Raw genomic sequence first — 25,375 nt, 5'->3', positions numbered from 1 at the left:
ATTTCTGTGCCCACAGTCCAAGGAGAAGTAGCAGAGTAAAGCCAGCCCTTAGGTGGCTTCATAGAAAGTAGTTTCAACCTGAGGCTCAGAGAGAAAAGGACCCTGATTTCTCAGAGCCTTAGGAGGTTGTGAGAAGGAATTTTAATTTTGAAATGAAGAAGGAAAGTAAGATACCTAGGAGAATAATTGGCCCAAGGGTTGACCTAGAGTAGGACTGAAAGAAAGAAACAGGGGAACCCTGGGGAGGAAGGAAACCCTTTGATGCCTTAATGTTGCGGCTATCCTGAGGTTTTGATATAGCAGTCTATATGTATACAAGATGGCTTTAAGTTGCTAGTCTCTTAATTTCACATGCATTTCCAATGTCCTGCATTTGTGCTCTCCTCTTGATTTCCTGCCTTTACTATATGTTTTGCTTTATCGTTAAGCTTTCCCATTTGTAATTTTCTTGTTTCTAGTTGTGGGCTTTTCTTTTCTGCCTAGAGAAGTTCCTTTAGCGTTTGTTGTGAAGCTGGTCTGGTGGTGCTGAATTGTCTTAGCTTTTGCTTGCCTGTAAAGCTTGTGATTTCTCCATTGAATCTGAACAAGAGTACTCTTGGTTGTAGGTTTTTCCCTTTCATCACTTTAAATATATCATGCCACTCCCTTCTGGCCTGCAGATTTTCTGCTGAAAAATCAGCTGATAACCTTATGGGGATTTCCTTGTATGTTATTTGTTGCTTTTCCCTTGTTGCTTTTAATATTTTCTCTGTCTTTAATTTTTGTCAATTTGATTAATATGTGTGTCGGTATGTTCCTCCTTGAGTTTATCCTGTATGAGACTCTGTGCACTTCCTGGACTTGGGTGACTGTTTCCTTTCCCATGATAGGGAAGTTTTCAGCTATCTCTTCAAATATTTTCTCAGGCCCTCTCTCTCCCTTCGCCTTCTGGGACCCCCTGTAATGTGAATGTTGGTGTATTTAATGTTGTCCCAGAGGTCTCTTAGACTGTCCTCATTTCTTTTCATTCTTTTTTCTTTATTCTGTTCCACAGCAGTAATTCCACCGTTCTGTCTTCCAGCTCACCTTTTTGTTCTTCTGCCTCATTTATTCTACTATTGATTCCTTCTAGTGTATTTTTCATTTCAATTATTATACTCTTCAACTCTGTTTGTTCTTTAAATCTTCTAGGTCTTTGTTAAACATTTCTTGTATCGTCTTGATCTGTGCCTCCGTTCTTTTTCTGAGACTTTGGATCATCTTTACTATCATTACTCTGAATTCTTTTTCTGGTAGTTTGCCTCTCTCCATAGTTGGTCTTAGTTGCCTATCTTAGTTGGTCTTCTGGCGTTTTATCTTGTTCCTTCGTCTGGAAGATATTCCTCCACTGTCTCATTTTGTCTAACCTACTGTGTTTGCAGTCTCTGTTTTGCAGGCTGCAGGATTGTATCAATAGTTCCTCTTGGCTTCTGGTATCTGCCCCCTGGTGGGTGATGCTGGTCTAGAGGCTTGTGCAGGCTTCCTGGTGGGAGGGACTGGTGCCTGCCCACTGGTGGGTGGAGCTGGTTCTTTTCCCTCTGGTGGACAGGGCTGTGTCAAGGCGGGTGTTTAGAGGTGGCTGTAGACTCAGGAAGACTTTAGGCAGCCTGTCTGCTGATGGGTGGGACTGTGTTCCTGCCCTGTTGGTTGTTTGGCCTGAGGCATCCCAGCACTGGAGCCAACAGGCTCTTGGGTGGGGCCAGGTCTTGGTGTTAAAATGGCAGCCTCCAGGAGAGCTCATGCCAATGAGCACTCCACAATACCTCTGCCACCAGTGTCCCCATTCCTACAGTGAGCCACAGGCACCCCCTACCTAGCCAGTATACCCTCCAAGACCAGCAGGTAGGTCTGGCCCAGGCTCCTATGAAGTCACTGCTTTTTCCCTAGGTCCTGGTGTGCATGAGACCTTATGTATGTCCTCCAGAGTGGAGTTTCTATCTCCTCCAGTTCTATGAAGCTCTTGCATTCAAGCCCTGCTGGCCTTCAAAGCAAATGCTCTGGGGGCTCCTCCTCCTGATTCCAGAACCCCAGGCTGGGGAGTATGACATGGGGCTTAGTACTCTCACTCCTATGGGAGAACCTCTGTGCTGTAATTATTTTCCAGTGTGTGGGTTACCCACCCAGCATGTATGGGATTTGATTATATTGTGTACGCACCCCTCCTACAATCTTGTTGTGGCTTCTTCTTTGTCTTTGGATGTATAATATCTTTTTTGGTAGGTTCTAGTCTTTTTTGTCAATGGTTGTTCATAGTTTGTTGTGATTTTAGTATTTTCATGAGAGGAGGTGAGCTCAAGTCCTTCTATTCCACCATCTTGTCTCCTTCCTCAAGGACATTTTATTTACTGATGTAAAATAAACTTTTTCCAGCCTGGCTTGAGCATGTGGTCAGAGAGACATTAACACCCCACCCTCACCCCAGTTACATACACCCTCATTAAGAACTTCTGTTTTAAACTCTCCTGAAGCCAAGATTCCTCACTCAGATCTTGGTTGTTCAGTCTAGTGACAGAGAATAGTCTATATGCAAATAAGGATTCTTGGGGAGCCTATGCATGGAATGTCAGATTCCCCCAATGCTTGCCTGTACTCTTTCTTTTGTTGCATTGTATCCTTTGTCTTTAAATAAAAGTGGTACTTTGTTTGCTCTGTGAGTAAGTATGCTCCATAAGGAATAAGTATGTTCTGTGAAGTCTGGTGAGTCCTTTCAAATATCTAAACTTGGGAAATCTTTGCAAAGCCTCAAAGAAATACTCAAAAAATTTCAAGAAATAGAAATAATATAAGCAATATTTATTTACCACATGCAATAAACTAAAGCTAAAAACAAGACTGAAAAGACTCTACAACCAGGAAATATTAGAAACATGTTCTTAAGCAACTCCTATGTCAAAAGAGCAACCCAAGAACAAAAAAATGTAGAATTTCTTAACAGCAAACATGAAAAACATGACATAGAAACTATGGAATACAGCAAAAGCATTTACTAGAGGAAAATTCACAGCATTAAATACACATACAAATGAAAAAAGAAAATGAATGAATTAAACACTCAAAGTAGCAGAACAAGAAAAACAAAGTAAGCAGAGAGAAGGAAAGAACTAGCAATAAATAAATGTAGAAATCTAAGAGTTAGGGTTTTATTTTCGTTTGGCTGGCTTACTTTCTGTAACTGTGTACCATAGACTTAGTGGCTTAAAAACACACACATTTTTTATCTCACAGTTTCTATAGGTCAGAAGTCCAGGCACATCTTAGCTGGGTTCTCAGCTCAGAATCCCACAAGGCTGCAGTCAAGTGTAGGACAGGCCGTGTTCTCATCTGGAGACCTAATTGAGGAAGAATCCACTTCCAAGCTCCCTCTGGTTGTTGATAGACTTAATCTTGTTGCAGTATAGGACTAGGTTTCTATTTTATTTCTGGCTATTGGCTAGGGCCTCTTTCAGTTTGCAGAGGCTGTCCACAGTTCCCTGCCATGTGGCCATCCCCATAGGCAATTTTAATATCACTTCTTCTTTAAGGCCAGTGGGAGAATCTCTCTAGTCTGCAAAGTGAGTCTTATACAATATAACATGATAATATGAGTAACACCCCATCACCTTTGCTATATTCTATTGGTTAGAATCAAGTCACAGTTTCTGCCCACACACAAGGGACAGGGGGTTATCCAAGTGTGTGACTGATTGGGTATATCCCATACCTTAGGATATGTCTGCCACAGGTAGAAAACAGAAAAAAATATATAACTAATGAACTAAAAAGTTCATCTAAATAGGCAAATCACAAGTTAACATATAATTTTTTTTAAAAAGACTTCACAAATATTAAAAATTAGATATTGCAGGGCTTCCCTGGTGGTGCAGTGGTTGAGAGTCTGCCTGCCGATGCAGGGGACACAGGTTCGTGCCCCAGTCCGGGAAGATCCCACATGCTGCGGAGTGGCTAGGCCCGTGAGCCATGGCCGATGAGCCTGTGCGTCCAGAGTCTCTGCTCTGCAACGGGAGAGGCCACAACAGTGTACCGCAAAAAAAAAAAAAAAATTAGATATTGCAAAGGATAAATAAATATCCAAACTGAGGAAATTTAAACAAATATTTACTTTAAGTTTCAAAACTAATTTGTATAATTCCACACAAATGGATATAAGCAATAATTGAAATAGGTAATTTTCTAGGAAAATAGAATTTTTACCCAAACTGACCAAAGTAGAATTAGGAAGTCTACACAAACTGATTTCTATCAAAGAAATAGAGAAAATTATAAAAGTGCTCCCATCACCTACCAAAGCAGCATTAGGCCTGTACAGTTACACAGAAATCTTCCAAAAAACCTTTGAAGATTAGATGATCCTAATGCTACTTAAACTATTTTGTACTATAGATGAGGAAAGGAAATTTCATTGTTTTTATTAAGCAAGTATTAATATCTAAATTCAATTTGAGTTTATATAATATAGAGTACTATAAAAATCTCACTTATAAAAATACTTCAATTTAAAAATCTTTAACAAAATATTAGCAGATTTCAAAAGCAGATGAGATAATATATAATGAATCATTTAGTTTTTGTTGAGTAACTATTTAAAAACTCAGTGGCTTGGGGCCTCCCTGGTGGCGCAGTGGTTGAGAGTCCGCCTGCCGATGCAGGGGATACGGGTTCGTGCCCCGGTCTGGGAGGATCCCATATGCCGTGGAGCGGCTGGGCCCGTGAGCCATGGCCGCTGGGCCTGCGCATCCGGAGCCTGTGCTCCGCAACGGGGGAGGCCACAACAGTGAGAGGCCCGCATACCGCAAAAAGAAAAAAAAAAAAAAAAAAAAAAACTCAGTGGCTTAAAAAATACATATATATATTTTAATTAATTAATTTATTTTTGGCTGCATTGGGTCTTTGTTGCTGCGCACGGGCTTTCCCTAGTTGCAGAGAGCAGGGGCTACTCTTTGTTACGGTGTGTGTGTTTCTTATTGCAGTGTCTTCTCTTGTGGAGCATGGGCTCTAAGTGCGTGAGCTTCAGTAGCTGTGGCTTGTGGGCTCAGTAGTTGTGGCTCATGGGCTCTAGAGCACAGGTTCAGTAGTCGTGGCACGTGGGCTTAGTTGCTCCATGGCATGTGGGATCTTCAGAGACCAGAGCTCGAACCCGTGTTTGGGCAAGACCCAAACCCATTTTAAACCTGTGATTACATTAAGTTTGCTGACACCCCAGTGGCCAAAGCAAGCTACATGACCAAGCCTAGAATTAGGAGACTGGGCAGGTTATCCCACCTACAATGGGAGGACAATGAAAAATTATAGGTCAGAGGATGTAGACAAAACGAGGGGTGAATAATTGGAGCCAATTAATGCAATATGTTTACTATACATCATGACTATGTGAGTCTTATTCTAGGGATATAAGAGTGGTTTAATGTTAAAAAATATCAATTAATATAGTATTACAATAACTGAGAAAAATCAGATGATCTTCAAAGGAAACAAGAAGTCATTTGACAAAATTTAACACCCATTTATATGAAAAAGAAACAATAAAAGGGAAATTGATGAGTATCTTTTTTTTGTACTTTATTTTTTATAAATTTATTTATTTTTATTTATTTATTTTTGACTGCGTTGGGTCTTCATTGCTGTGCACAGGATTTCTCTAGTTGTGGTGAGTGGGGGCTACTCTTCGTTTTGGTGCACGGGCTTCTCATTGTGGTGGCTTCTCTTGTTGCAGAGCACGGACTCTAGGCATGCGGGCTTCAGTAGTTGTGGCACGCAGGCTCAGTAGTTGGGCTCTAGAGCGCAGGCTCAGTAGTTGTGGTGCATGGGCTTAGTTGCTCCAGCATGTGGGATCCTCCCGGACCAGGGATTGAACTCGTGTCCCCTGCGTTGGCAGGCGGATTCTTAACCACTGCGCCACCAGGGAAGTCCCAATGAATATGTCTTTAACATGATAAAATGATGTATACCTCAGTCCCAAAGCCACTATTTTATGTAATGGGGAAACATTAGATGGTCATGCTAAAATAAGGAATAAGACAAGAACAGCTCATTAATATAATATTAGAAGTATAGCCAATGCAGTTAGACAACAGAAAGCAATTAGAGGGCTTAGAATTTGAAAGGAGGAGGCAAAACTATTTTCTTTTTCAAATGAAAGAGTGTATAAAAAATCTTATGAAACCAAAAGAATCAATAGAAAAACTGAGATATAATGATAATTTATTAAAGTACTAGGACATGAAATTGACATTCAGTTATTAATAGCCTTTGCATTACAATAACAACTTAGAATATAAAATGGAATCTCATATACAACAGAAAAAATCCATGTAAAGAAAGCTATTAAAACCTCCTGAAAGATACAGTAGTTGGCTTGAAAAAATACCGGTAAAAGCATACCATCACTTAGACATGACTTTTTCTGAATTTATACATTGTTCTAAGTTTCTTTGTTAAGACTTTGGCATTTATTCTTTCTCCCTTTATGCTTTTCATGCTCTTTCTTACTGGAAGTGCTTAAAGATTTGTCATCTTTTATAGTCTTTAACTTATGTTTTACTATATATAACTTATGTTTTACTATATTTAGCTTATGTTTTTCCTTATTTCTTAGGTCTGTACTCTGTAAGCCTTTCTATTCTATGGTCATCTTTTCTACATCTTCTTCTTTATTACTGTATTCTGGGAGAGTTCCTCATTCTGGTCTTCCAACTGCCTAATTCTTTGCTCATCGTTTTCAAGAAATACATATAATATTTCATCTATTGTGGGCTTTTTTTGATTTGTTATATTTTATACCAAATATTCCCACCTGTTTATTTTTTATTATTTTGTTTCAACTTGCATGTTTAATTATCTCTTTATATTTTCATTCTTGCTTTAGATACCATGAGGACAGTGATCATGACTACGGTATCCTAAGGTCCAGCAGTGCCTTAAATACAGGACTTTTAAAATAAATATTTGTTGACGAAATTAAAGAAGGGTTTGGAGAGGAGAGAAAGAAGAAAACACAATATGGGTATGGAAGAAATGTAACTTTCTTTATGATATTTTTATAATATTAATTAATCACCCTTTTCAGGCTTCATCCTACCAGTTTATTAGGAATCAGTCATCAATCCTTATGAGCATGCATTTTCCAACCCCTGTTTTTTCCCAGGAAGGGAAAAAAAAGGAAAGGAAGGGAAGGAGCAGGGAAAAGAACTGACCTATCCTCTTTCTCTTCTGAAGCAACTTGGGTATTCAGTGAAAGCACTAGGTTCTGTAACAACCTGCAGGATGTATGTGCTAGAACTGTACAAGCGGAAGACCCGAGCATGTGTGAGGTGGAGGTGGAGGGTGAGGAAAGGCATCTGGTCATGGGGACAGCTCTCCACAGAGGTTGCTGCTGAGATGTCTAGTGGACAGACCCACATGGCTTCCTCAGACCCCACAGATCTCAGCTTCCTCCATGCCACGCTGCAGGCATGGGAATATTTGTGTGGCTACTTCTGGTCTCATCTCCTTGGAAGCATACTACAGCTCTTCCCTGTCTAGGGGTTGATGCCTTCCTATGAGTTTGCCAGGGAAGCAGAGTGCAAATACTATCTCTAGAATTCCAGGCATGCCCTCTCCTTTTCTTCTCCAACCCCCAACTCCACAGAGAGTCTCATTCTACAAGGCAGAAAATCTTTTTCTCTTCATGGCTCTGGTACAAATTTCTTTCTATATTCTGCCCTGCTCCTCTCTCGGGTAATAGCATTCATGAACAAAATTTATGAAGACTTAAGACATCTCTTTTCACATTGCCCCCTCCCTCCCCATGAGGCCAGAGTTATACGCTTTAATTGGAGTGAGATAAGAAGAACAATACCAAGAGAAAAAATGAAAATATTCTGTCACAGAAGGAAGGGAAGGAGCAGGGAGAAGAAGTGACCTATCTTCTTCCTTTTCTGAAGCAACTTGGGTATTCAGTGAAAGCATTAGCTTCTGTAACAACCTGCAGGATGTGTTGATCTTGTATTCAAGGTGTTCCCTACCCCTCACCCCGCCAGGGGCCAAGGCAGAGAATCTATTGTTAGAAAAAGAGAGGGCTTTTTCTTACATATGCAGAAGGCAGAGCCATATGTTTGCAATCTGAAATGTGTTTTTTTAGAAAATCATTGTGAAGAGGTGGCACCAACAATGTCACCCATCCAGAGGCTGAAGCCAGAAAAGGACCAGTGATTTCTAGAGGTCTTCATTGCACAAGTCACGGCTCCTGCAGCACCTGAAGTTCACCAAATAGCCGCTCCATTTTATATTGTTCACGTTAGCACAGTTCTTTAGGCAGCCCCTAAAGGTTAACCAGGGTGTACCGTCATCTGCAGAAGGAGGAGAAACAGATCAGCAGAGAGGTTTCTGGAAAAACAAACAAAAAAAACACCTTCTTTCCAGCCTGCACCAGCATACAAAAACAACCTTGTGTAGTTCAAGGCTCGGTTATTCAAATGTGAAGAATCGGAAGATGTTGGAATTTGGGGGTTTCCCAAAAGAAAAGCAATAGCAGAGTAGTTAAAAAAAAAATTCCTGGATATGGGGATGTAATGACAGCAGCAATTCAAGGATTGCCCAAGCTGGATGTTTCCACTGGGAATGTTAACGGTGGTTTAAGTAAGGGTTAGAAATACTAAGGAATCGCTCAGCACAAAGGCTAGGAAAACTGAGAAATCATGATGTTTAGTCTTACCCATGAAGAGCCATTTAGTCAATATTTATTGCTAACACTGGCCCCTCTATTTTCACAGTTTAAAATCACCCACAAGGAGGTCCAGGCAGGGACAAAGACAAAGAACTTCCCTCCCCACTCCAACATCCAGCTGTTCTCCACTGGCTGTATTGTGCCTCTCCTTTCCCCTCAGTTAAGTCTCCTCTGTTTTCTTCAGGCTTCTCAAAATATTGATTCCATAGCTACAGACCCCCACCCCTCAGAGACTACCTCTATCTATTTTTCATTATGGTATGCGATGGGATAGAGATAGTCAGTCATCCCAGAGTTAAGACTGCCTGAGCTAAAGTAAGGTCCCACCTTTTTACTGTGACTAATGTATCCCTGTCTGCTTTCTCTGCCCCCCCCCTTCCCCAAACCCACAACTTACTTCTGAAAATCCTCCCAGTTGTGCAAGCCTCTTCCATTGTTGCAGTACATATTCCTCTGCCTCTGGAACACCTCTCTCCTGGAAACTGGAGGTGGCACATCCTACACAAATTATAATTTCTATAATTTGGGCCAGAGAGTAGGGAAGTCGAAGTGAGAGAGGGTCTCACACTGCTATGAAAGGACCTACCTCCTCTTTCAAATTTGAAGTCTGCTGGGAGCCCTGAGGGCTTTGTCAGAGACTCATTAAACATGGGCATCTACCTCTATTAAAATAGGCTGAGTCAAAAGAGGGTCTAAAGTTTATGGTCTCAGAAGTTTTAGCCTGTAAAACAGGTGGAGGGTTAAGGAAAAGGGGAACAAAATGAAAACTGAGATAATCAGGTCAGGTCCTCTTCATACTCACCAGGAATACAGTGTTCACCAACAAATAGTTCATGGACTGTGCTGGCAAAGAGAAATAAAACATACCTGCAATTTTCTCTAAGATTTACCCTTGCCTAGAGTCACTGTAAGCCTTGTAACACATGAGGCCCATCCTGCTCTCTTAACCTGGAGCCACTCTAGGCTCTTATGTCCCTCCAAAGCCTAGTCCCCCCTCTCGTGGCATATCTGCACCTCTCCCTCTTTTCAATTCTCTTCACCTCTAGAGGGCCTCTCAGCCTCCCCTACCCATCTCTTAGGATACAGCACAGACTCAAAGGAAAAAGATAAATGCACATTTTTTTGTGTGTGTGTGCCTCATTCCCTTCTTTTTAATTGACCTATGTGACTTTCTTACCTACATGCGCCTGGAAGCTGACAAGGGGGAAAGCATCTGAAATCCATGAAATTGCCACACTTTGGATTTAGCCAGCTAGTGCCTTAAAAATCAACATTCCACTTCCCCCTTTCCCTTTTTCTTGCTTTTTAATACACTCATCCTTAGCCTTGTCAACTGCTGCTCATGTTTTTTCATCAAACTTAAAATCAGCTCCCATCCCAGCCTGATCCTGCTGGAAGAAGTTGTTGAGTGTTGAAATTCAAGGTCTATCTCTGGATTCCTTTTAAACCCTCAGTGCTCAGCCTGCCCCTTTCATCTCCTCCCTCCCCCCAAATTCCCCATCCCACACCACTGATCCATTTCTACTCACTTCCATGTTCTTTTTCTGCAAATGACCCATACAGTACTGTTGGAAAAAAAAAAAAGATACACTCTATGAAGACCTCATTTTAAAAACCTCACCTCACAGCTTCTGTGAAAATCTTTCAATTCCTTTATAATCTACCTGTTTCCTTCTGCAAGGGCAGACTAAGACTTTGGTGGAGGTCCCAGAGACATGATGCGTTGTGGACAAAAGTCATGGCATCAGAATGACAGCTTCTGTTACCATATGACTCTCATAAGAGAACTTCTGTCATGTGAACCCTGACCCATTCCAGGATCCTGGACACGTCTCTCCAACTGTCAACCATAGGGACTCACCTCTAAAGCAGCAGAGGAGGATGGGGAGTCCTAGCAGGAGGGAGTTGTCCATTTTGGAGGGAGAAAGCAGCAGGTTAGAGCAGGAAGCTTCAAGGTGCCTGTTTATATACCTACCAGATTGGGCTTCCCCGGGAAGGGCTGGGGTGGGGACATTGTGGAAGTCCTTCAAAGGCATTTCCTGCTCCTAGGGAAACCAGGGACTCTAAAATTTTTTCTTTTTGGCAAATTGTGGGGAAGAGGGACTGCCTAGGTAAGTCTTGGACCCAATTTATTTCAGTCCTAGCATTCAGGATTTTTGATGCCATGTTCTGTGGTCTTTTCATTATATCACACTGTGGGAGAATACAAGGATAAATCCAGGCTAGGTGGCTTGGATTCAGAGCCATTTACACTGAGATGCTCATTCAAGCTGAGAGAATATATGAGTGTAAATAATTGGAATGCAGGAAGTCCAAAAGAGGGCTAAGCACAGAGCCTTTAAAACTCAGTACTATAGGGAATGGGGAAGAGAGGTGGAGAGGTTAGATTCAGATGCACTGACAGAGAATAATCATGAAGGAAATAGTTTCCCACTGTCAATCATCCTGGAACAAATTAAACCCTGGGGTAGAAAATGAGAGCTGAGGAGGAAACTGCTTCCTGTACTTGGAGTTCCCGGTGGTTGAGACTTAGACTTTCACTAAGAGAGAGGTTTGAGATTACTTCACCTGGAGGGAGGTAAGCTGGTCCTTCCCACTTGATGTTGAGCCAGGAATTGGGGGGGGGGGTTACCTCAACTCTGAGAGTGACTAGGTAATCAGTTAGCGTGGTGATTGAATGTAAAATTCCTGTAGAGGGGATTGAGCCTGTGGATTCTAAGAACAGCCATATTTAGTATCTCCTTCTAAGTTTTCTGTTAGTTTCCTTCAGTTATTCCTATACCTTCCAAAAATTGTGATGGGAGTTGCAGCTTAGTCTGTGCTGTCATTGCAAGGAGTTGAAGGAAGGGTCTGTGCCCATGCTTAGGGCAAAGAAATACAGGGGAATGAAACAGCAACCTGAAGGAAGCAGACTGCAATAGAGCACACTATAGGTCTACAGCAAAGTGGGGTAGTGGTCTAAGACAGATGTTGGCTGAAGAGGCAGGGACAGCAAGAGTGACGTATGGAAGAGGTGCTCTCCAGAATATACTGGGGGTTGTTACTACACGCCCAAAGATCAAATGGACATTTCCATACAGGGAGGAAGGAGGAAGGGGATATAACTAGTTAACTGCTTACCTGTGGCACCTAGGACTCTGGTGAAGCTTTGAAATAACACCATGAAGTAATCATGTATTACTGTCTAACACACACACACACACACTCACTCGACGTCACTGGTTTTTGTGTTCTGCATATTCACTAGAAGATCTGTCCCTTTCCCTCCTCTCAATGCCTTGAAATTTAGCATCTTCTCTTACACCTTTACATTTCTTTCTTCGACTTTTTGAGATCTCCCCTCCTTTCCTTCTAGGAATTCCGTATTTAATTGTTTGACTAATGGCGGCACACACGACGGAAGGGAAGGTTTTCTTCCTCTGCCCCACACAAACTGTCTCCTCACTCAATTACACTCCGATGATAATATTTTACCACTTCTCCTAAAGCAGAAATTTCCCCCTCTCAGCTTTACTGATCCACCTGAATTACTTGCTTATATTTGAACCCTATTTTATTGACTTACTTTTCTCCTAAAATCTCCTCAGATTCACACTCCCAGTCTTAGTATCCCATAATACCTGATTTTCTTACTGGGCCACATTGGATACCTTTTCTCAGTGCTCCTAATCCTTTTTCCTATCCTCTTAGGGCACCCCAAAATAATTATTCTTATGTCATAAATTACAGACCCATGACTTAAAAATGTTCAGGAATGAATTCCTTTTGCCTGTTGCCCAAAACCTCATGTGGAGTCTGTATGACCCCTTTACTCATGATTCCCTTCTCTCCATCACAGAGTTCTGGAGATCCAGTTAGTCCAGAAGAGTACCCCTGGATTTTCCTCAGCTCTGCGAGTGACTAGGTGAGTACTCAATTACATCTTTATGTATATGATTAGAAGATGTTTAGATTATGCACTAGGATTTTTGGTTTGCATCTCCAACGTTACCATGCAAAACAATAAAAATGATGTTTCTTGAATCAGTTACCAATCAGTTACCATTATTTTCAAAAGACATAGATCTACTCTCCATGGTGAATACAGTAAAAATATCCTGAAATTCATTGGTAATAGAGGTATTTTCACACAATGACATTTTTGGATAGGTTAATGGAGCTGGTGGGGAGTGCCAGGATTTGATTTGAGGAAAGAGATCTCACCTTAGGCAGATGCCACATGTGATGAGGAAGGTCAACAAGATGAAGAACCACAGTTACTGTTCCAAGGCAGCCCAATGACCTTAAGCTCCTGGGGTTTTCCCAGTACCCATAGGATTTATACCAGTGATCTGGCAGGAAAAGATCAATTTCTTCTAGATCAGGGTTTGAAGGAACAGTCAGGTCAGAAAATCTTGTCTCTTTTTCCTGAAGCAAGGGAGCAGCTCAGTTCTGGGTGACTGAGACTACATGAAACCAGAGAAGTTCTACCCTTCTTGAGGGATGTGAAAATGGAAATTTCAGACAATATGTGCAGATCCAAGAAAGAACATGAAAGAAGTGTCTCTGAGGAGACCTTCTGTGCATATTCTTTTCTACCATGAGATGCAGCATCCCCGAGGATTGGCTGGGAGTCTCAGAATTGTTCAGTACATCCACAGTTCCCTAGATAGTTCATTCCTACAGTGCTGGGGGCTGGAGAAGGTAACGTGGATGTTAAAATAACTAGGGAGACAGTCAACAATGAAGAATAATCTACCCATTGTTCCTGTATAGCTTACAGCTCAAATAAAATATTCTGTATTTTCAATGTGCTGTTTCAACGACTCTACTATCACCAGGAGAGCTCTATTTATTTATTTATTGAATTTTTGAATTTTATTTTATTTTTTTATGCAGCAGGTTCTTATTGGTTATCCATTTTATACATATTAGTGTATATATGTCAGTCTCAATTTCCCAGTTCATCACACCACCACCACCCCTGCTGCTTTCCCCCCTTGGTGTCCATACATTTGTTCTCTACATCTGTGTCTCAATTTCTGCCCTGCAAACCGGTTCATCTGGACCATTTTTCTAGGTTCCACATATATGCGTTAATATACGATATTTGTTTTACTCTTTCTGACTTACTTCACTCTGTATGACAGTCTCTAGATTCCCACATCTCTACAAATGACCCAATTTGGTTCCTTTTTATGGCTGAGTAATATTCCATTGTATATATGTACCACATCTTCTTTATCCATTCGTCTGTCAAGGGGCATTTAGGTTGCTTCCATGACCTGGCTATTGTAAATAATGCTGCAGTGCACATTGGAGTGCATGTGTCTTTTTGAATTATGGCTTTCTCTGGGTATTTGCCCAGGAGTGGGATTGCTGGGTCATATGGTAATTCTATTTTTAGTTTTTTAAGGAACTTCCATACTGTTCTCCAGAGTGGCTGTATCCATTTACATTCCCACCACAAGTGCAAGAGGGTTCCCTTTTCTCCACACCCTCTCCAGCATTTATTGTTTGTAGATTATCTGATGATGCCCATTCTAACTGGTGTGAGGAGATACCTCATTGTAATTTTGATTTGCATTTCTCTAATAATTAGTGATATTGAGCAGTTTTTCATGAGCTTCTTGGCCATCTGTATGTCTTCTTTGGAGAAATGTCTATTTAGGTCTTCTGCCCATTTTTGATTGGGTTGTTTGTTTTTCTAATATTGAGCTGCATGAGCTGTTTATATATTTTGGAGATTAATCTTTTGTCCACTGATTCGTGTGCAAATATTTTCTCCCATTCTGAGGGTTGTCTTTTCAGCTTGTTGCCTTTGCTTTGCAAAAGCTTTTAAGTTTCATTAGGTCCCATTTGTTTATTTTTGTTTTTATTTCCATTACTCTAGGAGGTGGATCAATAAAGATCTTGCTGTGACTTATGTCAAAGAGTGTTCTTCCTATGTTTTCCTCTAAGAGTTTTATAGTGTCCGGTCTTATATTTAGGTCTCTAATCCATTTTGAGTTTATTTTTGTGTGTGGTGTTAGGGAGTGTTCTAATTTCATTCTTTTACATGTAGCTGTCCATTTTCCCCATCACCACTTATTGAAGAGTCTGTCTTTTCTCCATTGTATGTCCTTGCCTCTGTTATCATAGATTAGTTGACCATAGGTGCATGGGTTTATCCCTGGGCTTTCTATCCTGTTCCATTGATCTATATTTCTGTTTTTGTACCAGTACCATATTGTTTTGATTACTGTAGCTTTGTAGTATAGTCTGAAGTCAGGGAGTCTGATTCCTCCAGCTCTGTTTTTTTCCCTCAAGACTGCTTTGGCTATTTGGGGTCTTTTGTGTCTCCATACAAATTTTAAGACTTTCTGTTCTAGTTCTGTAAAAAATGACATTGGTACTTTGATAGGGATTGCATTGAATCTGTAGATTGCTTTGGTTAGTATAGTCATTTTCACAATATTGATTCTTCCAATCCAAGAACATGGTATATCTCTCCATCTGTTGGAATCATCTTTAATTTCTTTCAGCAGTGTCATAGTTTTCTGCATACAGGTCTTTTGTCTCCCTAGGTAGGTTTAATCCTAGGTATTTTATTCTTTTTGTTGCGGTGGTAAATGGGAGTGTTTCCTTAATTTCTCTTTCCGATTTTTCATCATTAGTGTGTAGGAATGCAAGAGATTACTGTGTATTAATTTTGTATCCTGCAACTTTACCAAATTCATTGATTAGCTCTAGTAGTTTTCTGGTGGCATCTTTAGGATTCTCTATGTATAGTATCATGTCATCTGCAAACAGTGACAGTGTTACTTCTTCTTTTCCAATTTGTATTCTTTTTATTTCTTTTTCTTCTCTGATTGCTGTGGCTAGGACTTCCACAACTATACTGAATAATAGTGGTGGGAGTGAACATCCTTGTCTTGTTCCTGATCTTAGAGGAAATGCTTTCAGTTTTTCACCCTTGAGAATGATGTTTACTGTGCCTTTGTTGTATATGGCCTTTATTATGTTGAAGTAGGTTCCCTCCATGCCAACTCTCTGGAGAGTTTTTATCATAAATGGTGTTGAATTTTCTCAAAAGCTTTTTCTGCCTCTATTGAGATGATCATATAGCTTTTCTTCTTCAATTTGTTAATATGGTGTATCACATTGATTGATTTGCATAAATTGAAGAATCCTTTCATCCCTGGGATAAATCCCACTTGATCATGGTGTATGATCCTTTTAATGTGTTGTTGGATTCTGTTTGCTAGTATTTTGTTGAGGAGTTTTGTATCTACATTCTTCAGTGATATTGGTCTGTAATTTTCTTTTTTTGTAGTATCTTTGTCTGGTATTGATATCAGGGTGATGGTGGCCTCATAGAATGAGTTTGGGCTTGTTCCTTCCTCTGCAATTTTTTGGAAGAGTTTGAGAAGGATGGGTGTTAGCTCTTCTCTAAATGTTTGATAGAATCCACCTGTGAAGCCATCTTGTTCTGGACTTCTGTTTGTTGGAAGATTTTTAATCACAGTTTCAATTTCATTACTTGAGATTGGTCTGTTCATATTTTCTATTTCTTCCTGGTTCAGTCTTGGAAGGTCATACCTTTCTGAGAATTTGTCCATTTCTTCCAGGTTATCCATTTGATTGGCATAGATTTGCTTGTTGTAGTCTCTTAGGATGCTTTGTATTTCTGTGGTGTCTGTTGTAACTTCTCCTTTTTCATTTCTAATTTTATTGATTTGAGTCCTCTCCCTCTTTTTCTTGATGAGTCTCCCTAATGATTTATCAATTCTGTTTATCTTCTTAAAGAACCAGCTTTTAGTTTTATTGATCTTTGTTATTGTTTCTTTGTTTCTATTTCATTTATTTCTGCTCTGATCTTTATGATTTCTTTCCTTCTTCTAACTTTGGGTTTTGTTTGCTCTTCTTTCTCTAGTTCCTTTAGGTGTAAGGTTAGATTGTTTATTTGAGATTTTTCTTGTTTCTTGAGGTAGGCTTGTATTGCTATAAACTTCCCTCTTAGAACTGCTTTTGCTGCAACCCATAGGTTTTGGATTGTTGTGTTTTCATTGTTATTTGTCTCTAGGTATTTTTTGATATCCTCTTTGATTTCTTCAGTGATCTCTTGGTTATTTAGTAACATATTGTTTAGCCTCCATGTGTTCGTGTTTTTTACTTTTTTTTCCCTGTAATTCATTTCTAATCTCATAGCATTGTGGTCAGAAAAGATGCTTGATATGATTTCAATTTTCTTAAATTTACTGAGGCTTGATTTGTGACCCAAGATGTGATCTGTCCTGGAGAATGTTCCATGCACACTTGAGAAGAAAGCGTAATGTGCTGTTTTTGGATGGAATGTCTTATCCATATCAGTCAAACCTATCTGGTCTTTTGTGTCATTTAAAGCTTACGTTTCCTTATTAATTTTCTGTTTGGATGATGTGTCCATTGGTGTAAGTGAGGTGTTAAAGTGCCCCACTATTATTGTGTTACTATCAATTTCCTCTTTTATAGCTGTTAGCAGTTTCCTTATGTATTGAGGTGCTCCTATGTTGGGTGCATATATATTTATAATTGTTGTATCTTCTTCTTGGATTGATCCCTTGATCATTATGTAATGTCCTTCCTTGTCTCTTGTAACATTCTTTATTTTAAAGTCTATTTTATCTGCTATGAGTATTGCTACTCCAGCTTCCTTTTGATTTCCATTTGCATGGAATATCTTTTTCCATCCCCTCACTTTCAGTCTGTATGTGTCCCTAGGTCTGAAGTGGGTCTCTTGTAGACAGCATATATATGGATATTGTTTTTGTATCCATTCAGCAAGCCTGTGTCTTTTGGTTGGAGCATTTAATCCATTCACGTTTAAGGTAATTATCGATATGTATGTTCCTATGACCATTTTCTTAATTGTTTTGGGTTTGTTTTTGTAGGTCCTTTTCTTCTCTTGTGTTTTGCACTTAAAGAAGTTCCTTTATCGTTTGTTGTAGAGCTGATTTGGTGGCGCTGAATTCTCTTAGCTTTTGCTTGTCTGTAGAGCTTTTGATTTCTCCGTCAAATGTGAATGAGATCCTTGCCAGGCAGAGTAATCTTGGTTGTATGTTTTTCCCTTTCAGCACTTTAAATATATCATGCCAGTTCCTTCTGACTTGTAGAGTTTCTGCTGAGAAATCAGCTGTTAACCTTATGGAAGTTCCCTTGTATGTTATTTGTCATTTTTCCATTGCTGCTTTCAATAATTTTTCTTTGTCTTTAATTTTTGCCGATTTGATTACTGTGTGTCTTGGCGTGTTTCTCCTTGGGTTTATCCTGTGTGGGACTCGGTGCACTTCCTGGACTTGGGTGGCTATTTCCTTTCCCATGATAGGGAAGTTTGCAACTATAGTCTCTTCAAATATTTTCTCGGGTCCTTTCTCTCTCTCTTCTCCTGGGACCCCTATAATGCGAATGTTGTTGCATTTAATGCTGTCCCGGAGGTCTCTTAGGCTGTCTTCATTTCTTTTCATTCTTTTTTCTTTATTCTGTTCCACAGCAGTGAATTCCACCATTCTGTCTTCCAGGTCACTTATCCGTTCTTCTGCCTCAGTTATTCTGCTATTGATTCCTTATAGTGTATTTTTCCATTTGGTTATTGTATTGTTCATCTCTGTTTGTTCTTTAATTCTTCTAGGTCTTTGTTAAACATTTCTTGCATCTTCTCGATCTTTGCCTCCATTCTTTTTCTGAGGTCCTGGATCATCTTCACTAACATTTTTCTGAATTCTTTTTCTGAAAGGTTGCCTATCTCCACTTCATTTAGTTGTTTTTCTGGGGTTTTATCTTGTTCCTTCATCTGGTACCTAGCCCTCTGCCTTTTCATCTTGCCTATCTTTCTGTGAATGTGAGAATTTTTTCTAAGGGTGACCTCAGCTAAGGAGAAATAAGGGATTCCTTTTCTACTTTCCAAGGTAAATTCACCAGTCATGAAAGTCATGCTCAGAGACCAGCAGTCCCATGGTAGCATATAACCTTCTGTTTTGCTGAGTTTACTACTTACATTGAGACTATCCCTGACCAGTTTACTGAAGCACATTCCCCCTTCTTATTTCCTCTCTCTCTCTCTCTCTTCCTCTGTCTCTGTCTGTCTGTCTGTCTGTCTCTGTGTGTGTGTGTGTGTGTGTGTGTGTGTGTCTGTCTCTCTGTGTGTGTGGGGGGGGGAAGCAAGCTGGGAGAAATCTGTTATTTTAAAAATGCCACAGAACTTTCCTACCATGTTTAAGCTGCCTTATTCTGATTCATCATTTCTTGGTTGCTGTAAACCTTAGACAAAGTGGATTTCAATGAATTTTGCTCTTTTGGTCAGTGTTTCTGTGGAGGGACAGTCCTTTCTAGCTCCTTCGTCTGTCATTTCCACTGATGACGCCTCCAGGGCTCCTCAAAAGGTATATTTTAAAATAATTAAATAACTCATAAGTTCTAATTTAGTCCTCACAATTATTCTTGATAGATACCACTGTTTATTTTTTTCTATGTAAAAAACCCCTGAGGATAGAGAGGTTAAAGGTCACACACAGGGTCACACAACCAACAAGTGGAGAATCCAGATTTAAACAGAGTTTCATCCAACACTGAGCATGATGCTATAATGATCACCCATGGAAAGAAGGTAGCTGGTTTTCATAGACCAGAGATTATAATAACTTGGTAAGATTTTTTTATTTTATTTATGTCTTTATTTATTTATTTTTGGCTGCATCAGGTCTTAGTTGTGACACATAGGATCTTCATTGAGGCATGAGGGGGGGGTCTTTCGGCGTGTGGGCTTCTCTCTAGTTGTGGCATGCGGGTTTTCTCTTCTCTAGTTGTGGCACACAGGTTCCAGAGCGCATGGGCTCTGTAGTTTGCGGTATGCAGGCTCTCTACTTGAGGCTTGCGAGCTCAGTAGTTGTGGCATGTGGGCTTAGTTGCCCTGCAGCATGTGGGATCTTAGTTCCCTGACCAGGGATCAAACCTGCATCCCCTGCATTGGAAGGCGGATTCTTTACCACTGGACCACCAGGGAAGTCCCTAACTTGGTAAAATTTTTAAAACTTTTGTAATGTTCTTGTGTTTGAAGTGATCAGCAGTAAAATCCGAAAACTGAAAAGTGTATGTAGGGTCATGGAGCCTAGTGGCCTATTGCATGGCCACACATAGATGGAGAAAACCTCTGAAACATGAAGTGGATAGTGGTAGTGTGGGAAGGAAAGAAAGAGAGTTGAGTCTCTGCGTCATTGCGAGGAAGGCTGGAGGGTCCTGGAAATCTTCTAGGGTGGGGTGATGCTCTCTCCCAGTTGCTTCCTATGCAGACAGCCCCACTCAACATGCACCCTAAGCTTCCACAATGGAGAACCTTCCTCATCTCCCTGCAGAAGCCCCATTCTCTCTTGCACATGCTAGGAAAATGCCTCAACCACAGGTCTTGGTGTAAATGTTCTTTCTTCCAGGACTCCTCCTCCACCTCCCTGTTCCTCCTGTGTGTTCCCACAGCACAGCTGAGACCCATGATATGAAAATAGTCAGCCTTATCTTTGACTCCTCTTCCTCTCTCATTTCACATTAAACCACTGACAGAGTCCAGTCTATGCTGTCTTTATAAGATCAGGACTGTCATTTCCTTCTCCATTCCCACTATTGCTGCTCTTGTTATGACTTTCATGTTGCCCACCTGGAGCTTATTCTTTTCTCAGTATGTAAGCATTTGTTGAATGAAATCCATTGAAATAGAGTTTTAACAAGCATTGGTTAGAGAAGCAAGCTTTGCTTCTGATCCTTGGAGCACAGGAAGTCTGTCATTACAGAGTTGGGATGCTGAAGCTGCTTGCAGGAATGAAGAAAGAAGGAAAGAGAGATTATTTTAAGCACCTCAACCTGGGAGAGGCCTCAGAGGAAGGAAGCAAATGATGAAACTGCAGAAGGAGGTGTTGCATAACCAAAGTCAAGGAGATGAGGCCCTGAGAGAAGTGCATCCCCTGGTCATGACTCACAGCTCCAGGCAAAGTCAGACTGGATCCTGCTCTCAAAGAGGGGCAATAATGCAAGGGGTCTTCTTGAGAGCTTCATGTAGCTCCAGACAGGGTAGGAGGAGGGTTGTGGAACCAGTAGTTCAGCAGAATGTAATCCTGATAAGCCTGGGAACATAAGCCTTGGGTGCAGCCTGTGGGGTTAGGAGAACAGAACATCTTCTTCTTGAGGCCTTGAGCTGAGATAGTTTTTCATCATTAAAGTCCAAATGGGCATCAGATGAGAGGTAAAAAGCTTAGTCATGTGAGAAGAGGAACAAGGCAACACTGGAACTCTTGGCACCATCCAGAGGTAGGTGGAGAAGGAGTAATAGGGCATTAGTACATTTATAAGACATCAATATACTCAAGAGAAAAAAAAACGGTGCTTATCATTTCAAAGACTTAAACATGTGCCAAAATGTTGACAATGCAAGGTTAGAAAGAGGACACAGCCTCCTTTCCATGTCTTAGATGTTTCCTGAGAGTGTGTGCTCACACCCAGTATAAGAAAGTGAGATTCCTGTAACAGCTCCATACTCCCCTCCTCATCCCAGAAAAGTTCCTCCCCCCAGTATAAGTCTGGAATGCAGCTCCACAGACATTGTGATGAGGACTTTCTGTTCAGGTCAACCGAGGTACCCAGTAATTCAAAACTGATGAACTAGCCACAAGTTTAGTGTCACAGGTATAGTGGGGCATAATTTGAATCATAATATATATATTTAATTATAAGGTTATCTTTTGTTTCTCAATATGCATCAGGAGTGTACCATTCTGTCTCCTGTCCCATCTCCTACCATTCAGTACCACCGATTGGCTTTATGGGGTATTGGGTTGGGGGACCTATTTTTGCTACTTCCATTATTCCGATGCCACCGTTTGGCTGATCCTTAGAAGACAATCGGTAGACACAAATCTGACTGTACTCATTCAGGAGGATTCTTAGCAAGCAGCATAGGCCACAGTGTGAAAGCCAGGCTGAAACCACTGTGCTTATTGGGCATGCCACTATGCAGGCAGGTGCACAAGAGCTGCATGAAACAGCAATGACAACAGTACCACCAGCAAGAACAACAGCTAGTGGCTTGAGTTTCAGGTTTTTATGTTGTCTTTTCAGTTCAGTACCAGAAATCTGAGGCTATGGAGGGATATGACTTTCTCCGTCCTTGGTCTTCTTACCCTATTACTTAACTCCTCCACTGATCACATGGCATGGTTCTAAATACCCTCTATACGCTGATGACTGGCAAATCTCTACCTTCCTCCCTAAATTCTCCACTGCCTTTAAAAAATCTGCATTTGATGGGCTTTTCCAACTTAACGTGCCCCCAAACTCACTCCAACATCATACCCTCCACACACCTGTCTCCCCACTCTAGCCTCACCTCACTTTTCTCACATTCTGTCCCATGTCACCCAGTCACTGCACCATTCACCCAATTACTCGGGCTAAAAACTAAGGGCCGTCATAGATTTCTCTTTTTTCTTTCCTTACCCCCCACCCCACCACACATTCAATCTATTAGCAAGTCCTGTTGGCTCTCTCTTCAAAGTGTTTCCCAAGACCTATCATTTCTTACCACTTGTTCTCTAAGTTAACATTGTCTCTTTTCTCTCATAGTTTAATTTTTTCTGAGTTTCATTTTCTTTCTTTTTTTTATTATATAAGTTTCAGGTTATAATTCAACATCTCTATATACTACATAGTGGTTCTCCCAAAGGTCTAGCTACCATTCATCACCATACAGTTGACCCCCTTAACCTTTTTCACCTACCCCTAGCCCCCTTCCCTCTGGTAACCATTGATCTGTTCTCTGTATCTTATGAGTTTTGTTTTGTTTGTTTTGTTTGTTTTGTTTTTGGATTTGACATATGAGTGAAATCATAGGGTATTTGTCTTTTTCCTTCTGGCTTATTTCACTTAGTAGAATACCCTCGAGGTCCAACCATGTTGTCACAAATGGCAAGATTCCATTCTTTTTTATGGCTGAATAGTATTCCATTGTATACATATAAACCACATCTTCTTTATTCATTCATCCATCGATGGACACTTTGTATCCATATCTTGGCTATTGAGAAATAATGCTACAATGAACGTAGGAGTGAAACATCTTTTTAATTTTTTTTTATTCTCTGGTTAAAAACCAGAAGTGGAATAGCTGAATTATATGGTAGTTCACTTATTAATTTCTTGAGGAATTTCCATGCTGTTTTCCATAGTGGCTACAACAATTTACATTCCCATCAACAGTGTATGAGAGTTCCCTTTTCTCCACATCCTCTCCAAAACTTATTTCTTGTCTTTTTGATAATAGCCATTCTAACAGATGTGAGATGGTATCTCATTCTGGTTTTGATTTGCATTTCCTTTATGATTGAGCATCTTTTCATGTGCTGGTGACCATCTATATGTCTTCTTTGGAAAAATGATATACAAATCCTCTACCCAGGGACTTCCCTCGTGGCACAGTGGTTAAGACTCCGTGCTCCCAATGCAGGGGGCCCGTGTTCAATCCCTGGTGAGGGAACTAGATCCCACATGCATGCCACAACTAAGAGTTCTCATACCACAACTAAGAAGCTGGTAAGCCACAACTAAGGCGCCTGTGAGCCACAACCAAATAAATAAATAAATAGAATATTTTTAAAAATCCTCTGCCCATTTTTAAGTTGGGTTGTTTGTTTTAAGTTGTATGAGTTCTTTATATATTTTGGATGTTAACCCCTTATCAGATATATAATTTGCAAATATCTTTTTTCATTTACTAAGTTGCCTTTCATTTTGATGACGGTTTCCTTTGCTGTTCAGAAACTTTTTAGTTGATGAAGGCCCATTTGTTGATTTTTGCTTTTTGTTTCCCCTGCTTTTAAAGTCAGGTCCACAAAAACATCACTAAGGCTGATGTCAGTGAGGTTACCAATGTTTTTTCCTAGAAATTTTATGTTTTCAGGCATTACATTTAAGGCTTTAATCCATTTTGAGTTTGCTCTTGTGTATGGTATAAAATAGTGATCTAGTTTCAATCTTTTGCATATGTCTCTCTAGTTTTCCCATCATTATTTATTGAAGAGACTGTCTTCTCTCCATCATTATGTTCTTGGCCCCTTTGCTGTAAATTAATTGTTTATATGTGCATGGATCTACTTCTAGGCTCTCAATTCTGTTCCATTGATCTGTGTGTCTGTTTTTGTGCCTGTACCATAATGTTTTGATTACTACAGCTTTGTAGTATAGTTTGAAATCCAGGAGCATGATACCTTCAGCTTTGTTCTTCTTCCTTAAGATAGTTTTGGCTATTTGGGATCTTTTGTGTTTCATACAAATTTTAGAATTATTTGTTCTAGTTATATGAAATATACCATTGGAATATTGATACAGATTGTATTGAATGTGTAGACTGCTTTGGGTAGTATTTACATTTTAACAATACTAATTCTTCCAATCCATAAGCACAAAATGTCTTTTCATTCATTTATGTCTTCTTCAGTTTCTTTCATCAATGTCTTATAGTTTTCAGTATACAGATCTTTAGCCTCCTTTGTTAATTTTGTTCCTGGGTATTCTTTTTAATACAGTTGGAAATAGGACTGTTTTATTAATTTCTCTTTCTGATAGATTGTTATTAGTGTACAGAAATGCAACAGATTTCTGTATATTAATTTTGTACCTGCAACTTTGCTGAATTCATTTGTTAGTTCTAATAGTTTTTTGCTTGTGTCTTTAGGGTTTTCTATGTATAGTATCATAACTTCTCCTTTTCCAATTTGAATGCCTTTTATTTCTTTTCTTGCCTAATTGCTATGGCTAGGACTTCCAATACTATGTTGACTAAAAGTGGTGAGAGTGGACATCATTGTCTTATTCCTGTTCTTGGAGAAAATGCTTTCAGCTTTTCAACATTGAATATGATGCTGAAGGTTTGTCATATATGGTCTTTATTATGTTAAACTGTGTTCCCTCTATACCCACTTTATTGAGAATTTTTATCAGAAGTCAATGTTGAATTTTGTCAAATGCTTTTTCTGCATCTATTGAGATGATCACACAATTTTTTTTTATAGATCTTTATTGGAGTATAATTGCTTCACAATACTGTGTTAGTCTCTGTTGCACAAAAAAGCGAATCAGCCACATGCATATACATGTCCCCATATCCCCTCCCTCTTGAGCCTTCCTCCCTTCCTCCCTATCCCACCCCTCTAGGTCATCGCAAATCACCGAGCCAATCTTCCTGTGCTATCCTGCTGCTTCCCACCAGCCAATTATTTTACATTCAGTAGTGTTTATATATGTCAATGCTACTCTCACTTCGCCCCAGCTTCACCCTCCCACCCCATGTCCTCAAGTCCGCTTTCTATGTCTACCTCTTTATTCCTGCCCTGCCAGTGAGAAAGACCATACAATTTTTATCCTTCATTTTGTTAAAGTGGTGTATCATGTTGATTTGCAAATATTGAACCATCCTCGCAACCCTGGAATAAACCCCACTGAATCATGGCGTATGATCCTTTTAATGTATTGTTGAATGAGGTTTGCTAATATTTTGTTGAGGATATTTGTATCTGTGTTCATCAGAGATATTTGATTGTAATTTTCTTTTTTTGTAGTGTCTTTCTCTGATTTGGTATCAGAGTAATGCTGGTCTCGTAGAATGAGTTTGGAAACATTATT

General features: G+C 40.0%; 2 protein-coding genes across 4 annotated transcripts in view; one reads left to right on the top strand and one right to left on the bottom strand.

Annotated features, from left to right (window-relative positions):
• Positions 1-25,375, top strand: part of LOC309807490 (uncharacterized protein) — a 42,215-nt gene that overhangs the window by 4,941 nt on the left and 11,899 nt on the right. For all 3 annotated transcript variants that reach the window (XR_014294585.1, XR_014294586.1, XM_082627181.1), the window contains exons 4-5: positions 6,881-7,018; positions 12,558-12,623. The gene's annotated coding sequence lies outside the window, so the exon portion shown is untranslated. The remainder of the gene's footprint in view (positions 1-6,880; positions 7,019-12,557; positions 12,624-25,375) is intronic.
• On the bottom strand, positions 8,209-10,632 carry LOC309808969 (prostate and testis expressed protein 1-like; the record flags this gene model as incomplete). The annotated part of the gene is made up of 4 exons (XM_082629520.1): positions 8,209-8,342; positions 9,117-9,217; positions 9,901-9,913; positions 10,581-10,632. 4 exons carry the CDS (start codon positions 10,630-10,632, stop codon positions 8,209-8,211), a joined length of 300 nt encoding a protein of 99 aa, XP_082485646.1.

Source organism: Mesoplodon mirus (assembly GCF_964341445.2).
Source record: "Mesoplodon mirus genome assembly, chromosome: 7".
Classification (NCBI taxonomy): domain Eukaryota; kingdom Metazoa; phylum Chordata; class Mammalia; order Artiodactyla; family Ziphiidae; genus Mesoplodon; species Mesoplodon mirus.
The sequence above is the reverse complement of the archived record's forward strand: the minus strand, read 5'-3'. Positions and strand labels throughout refer to the sequence as shown.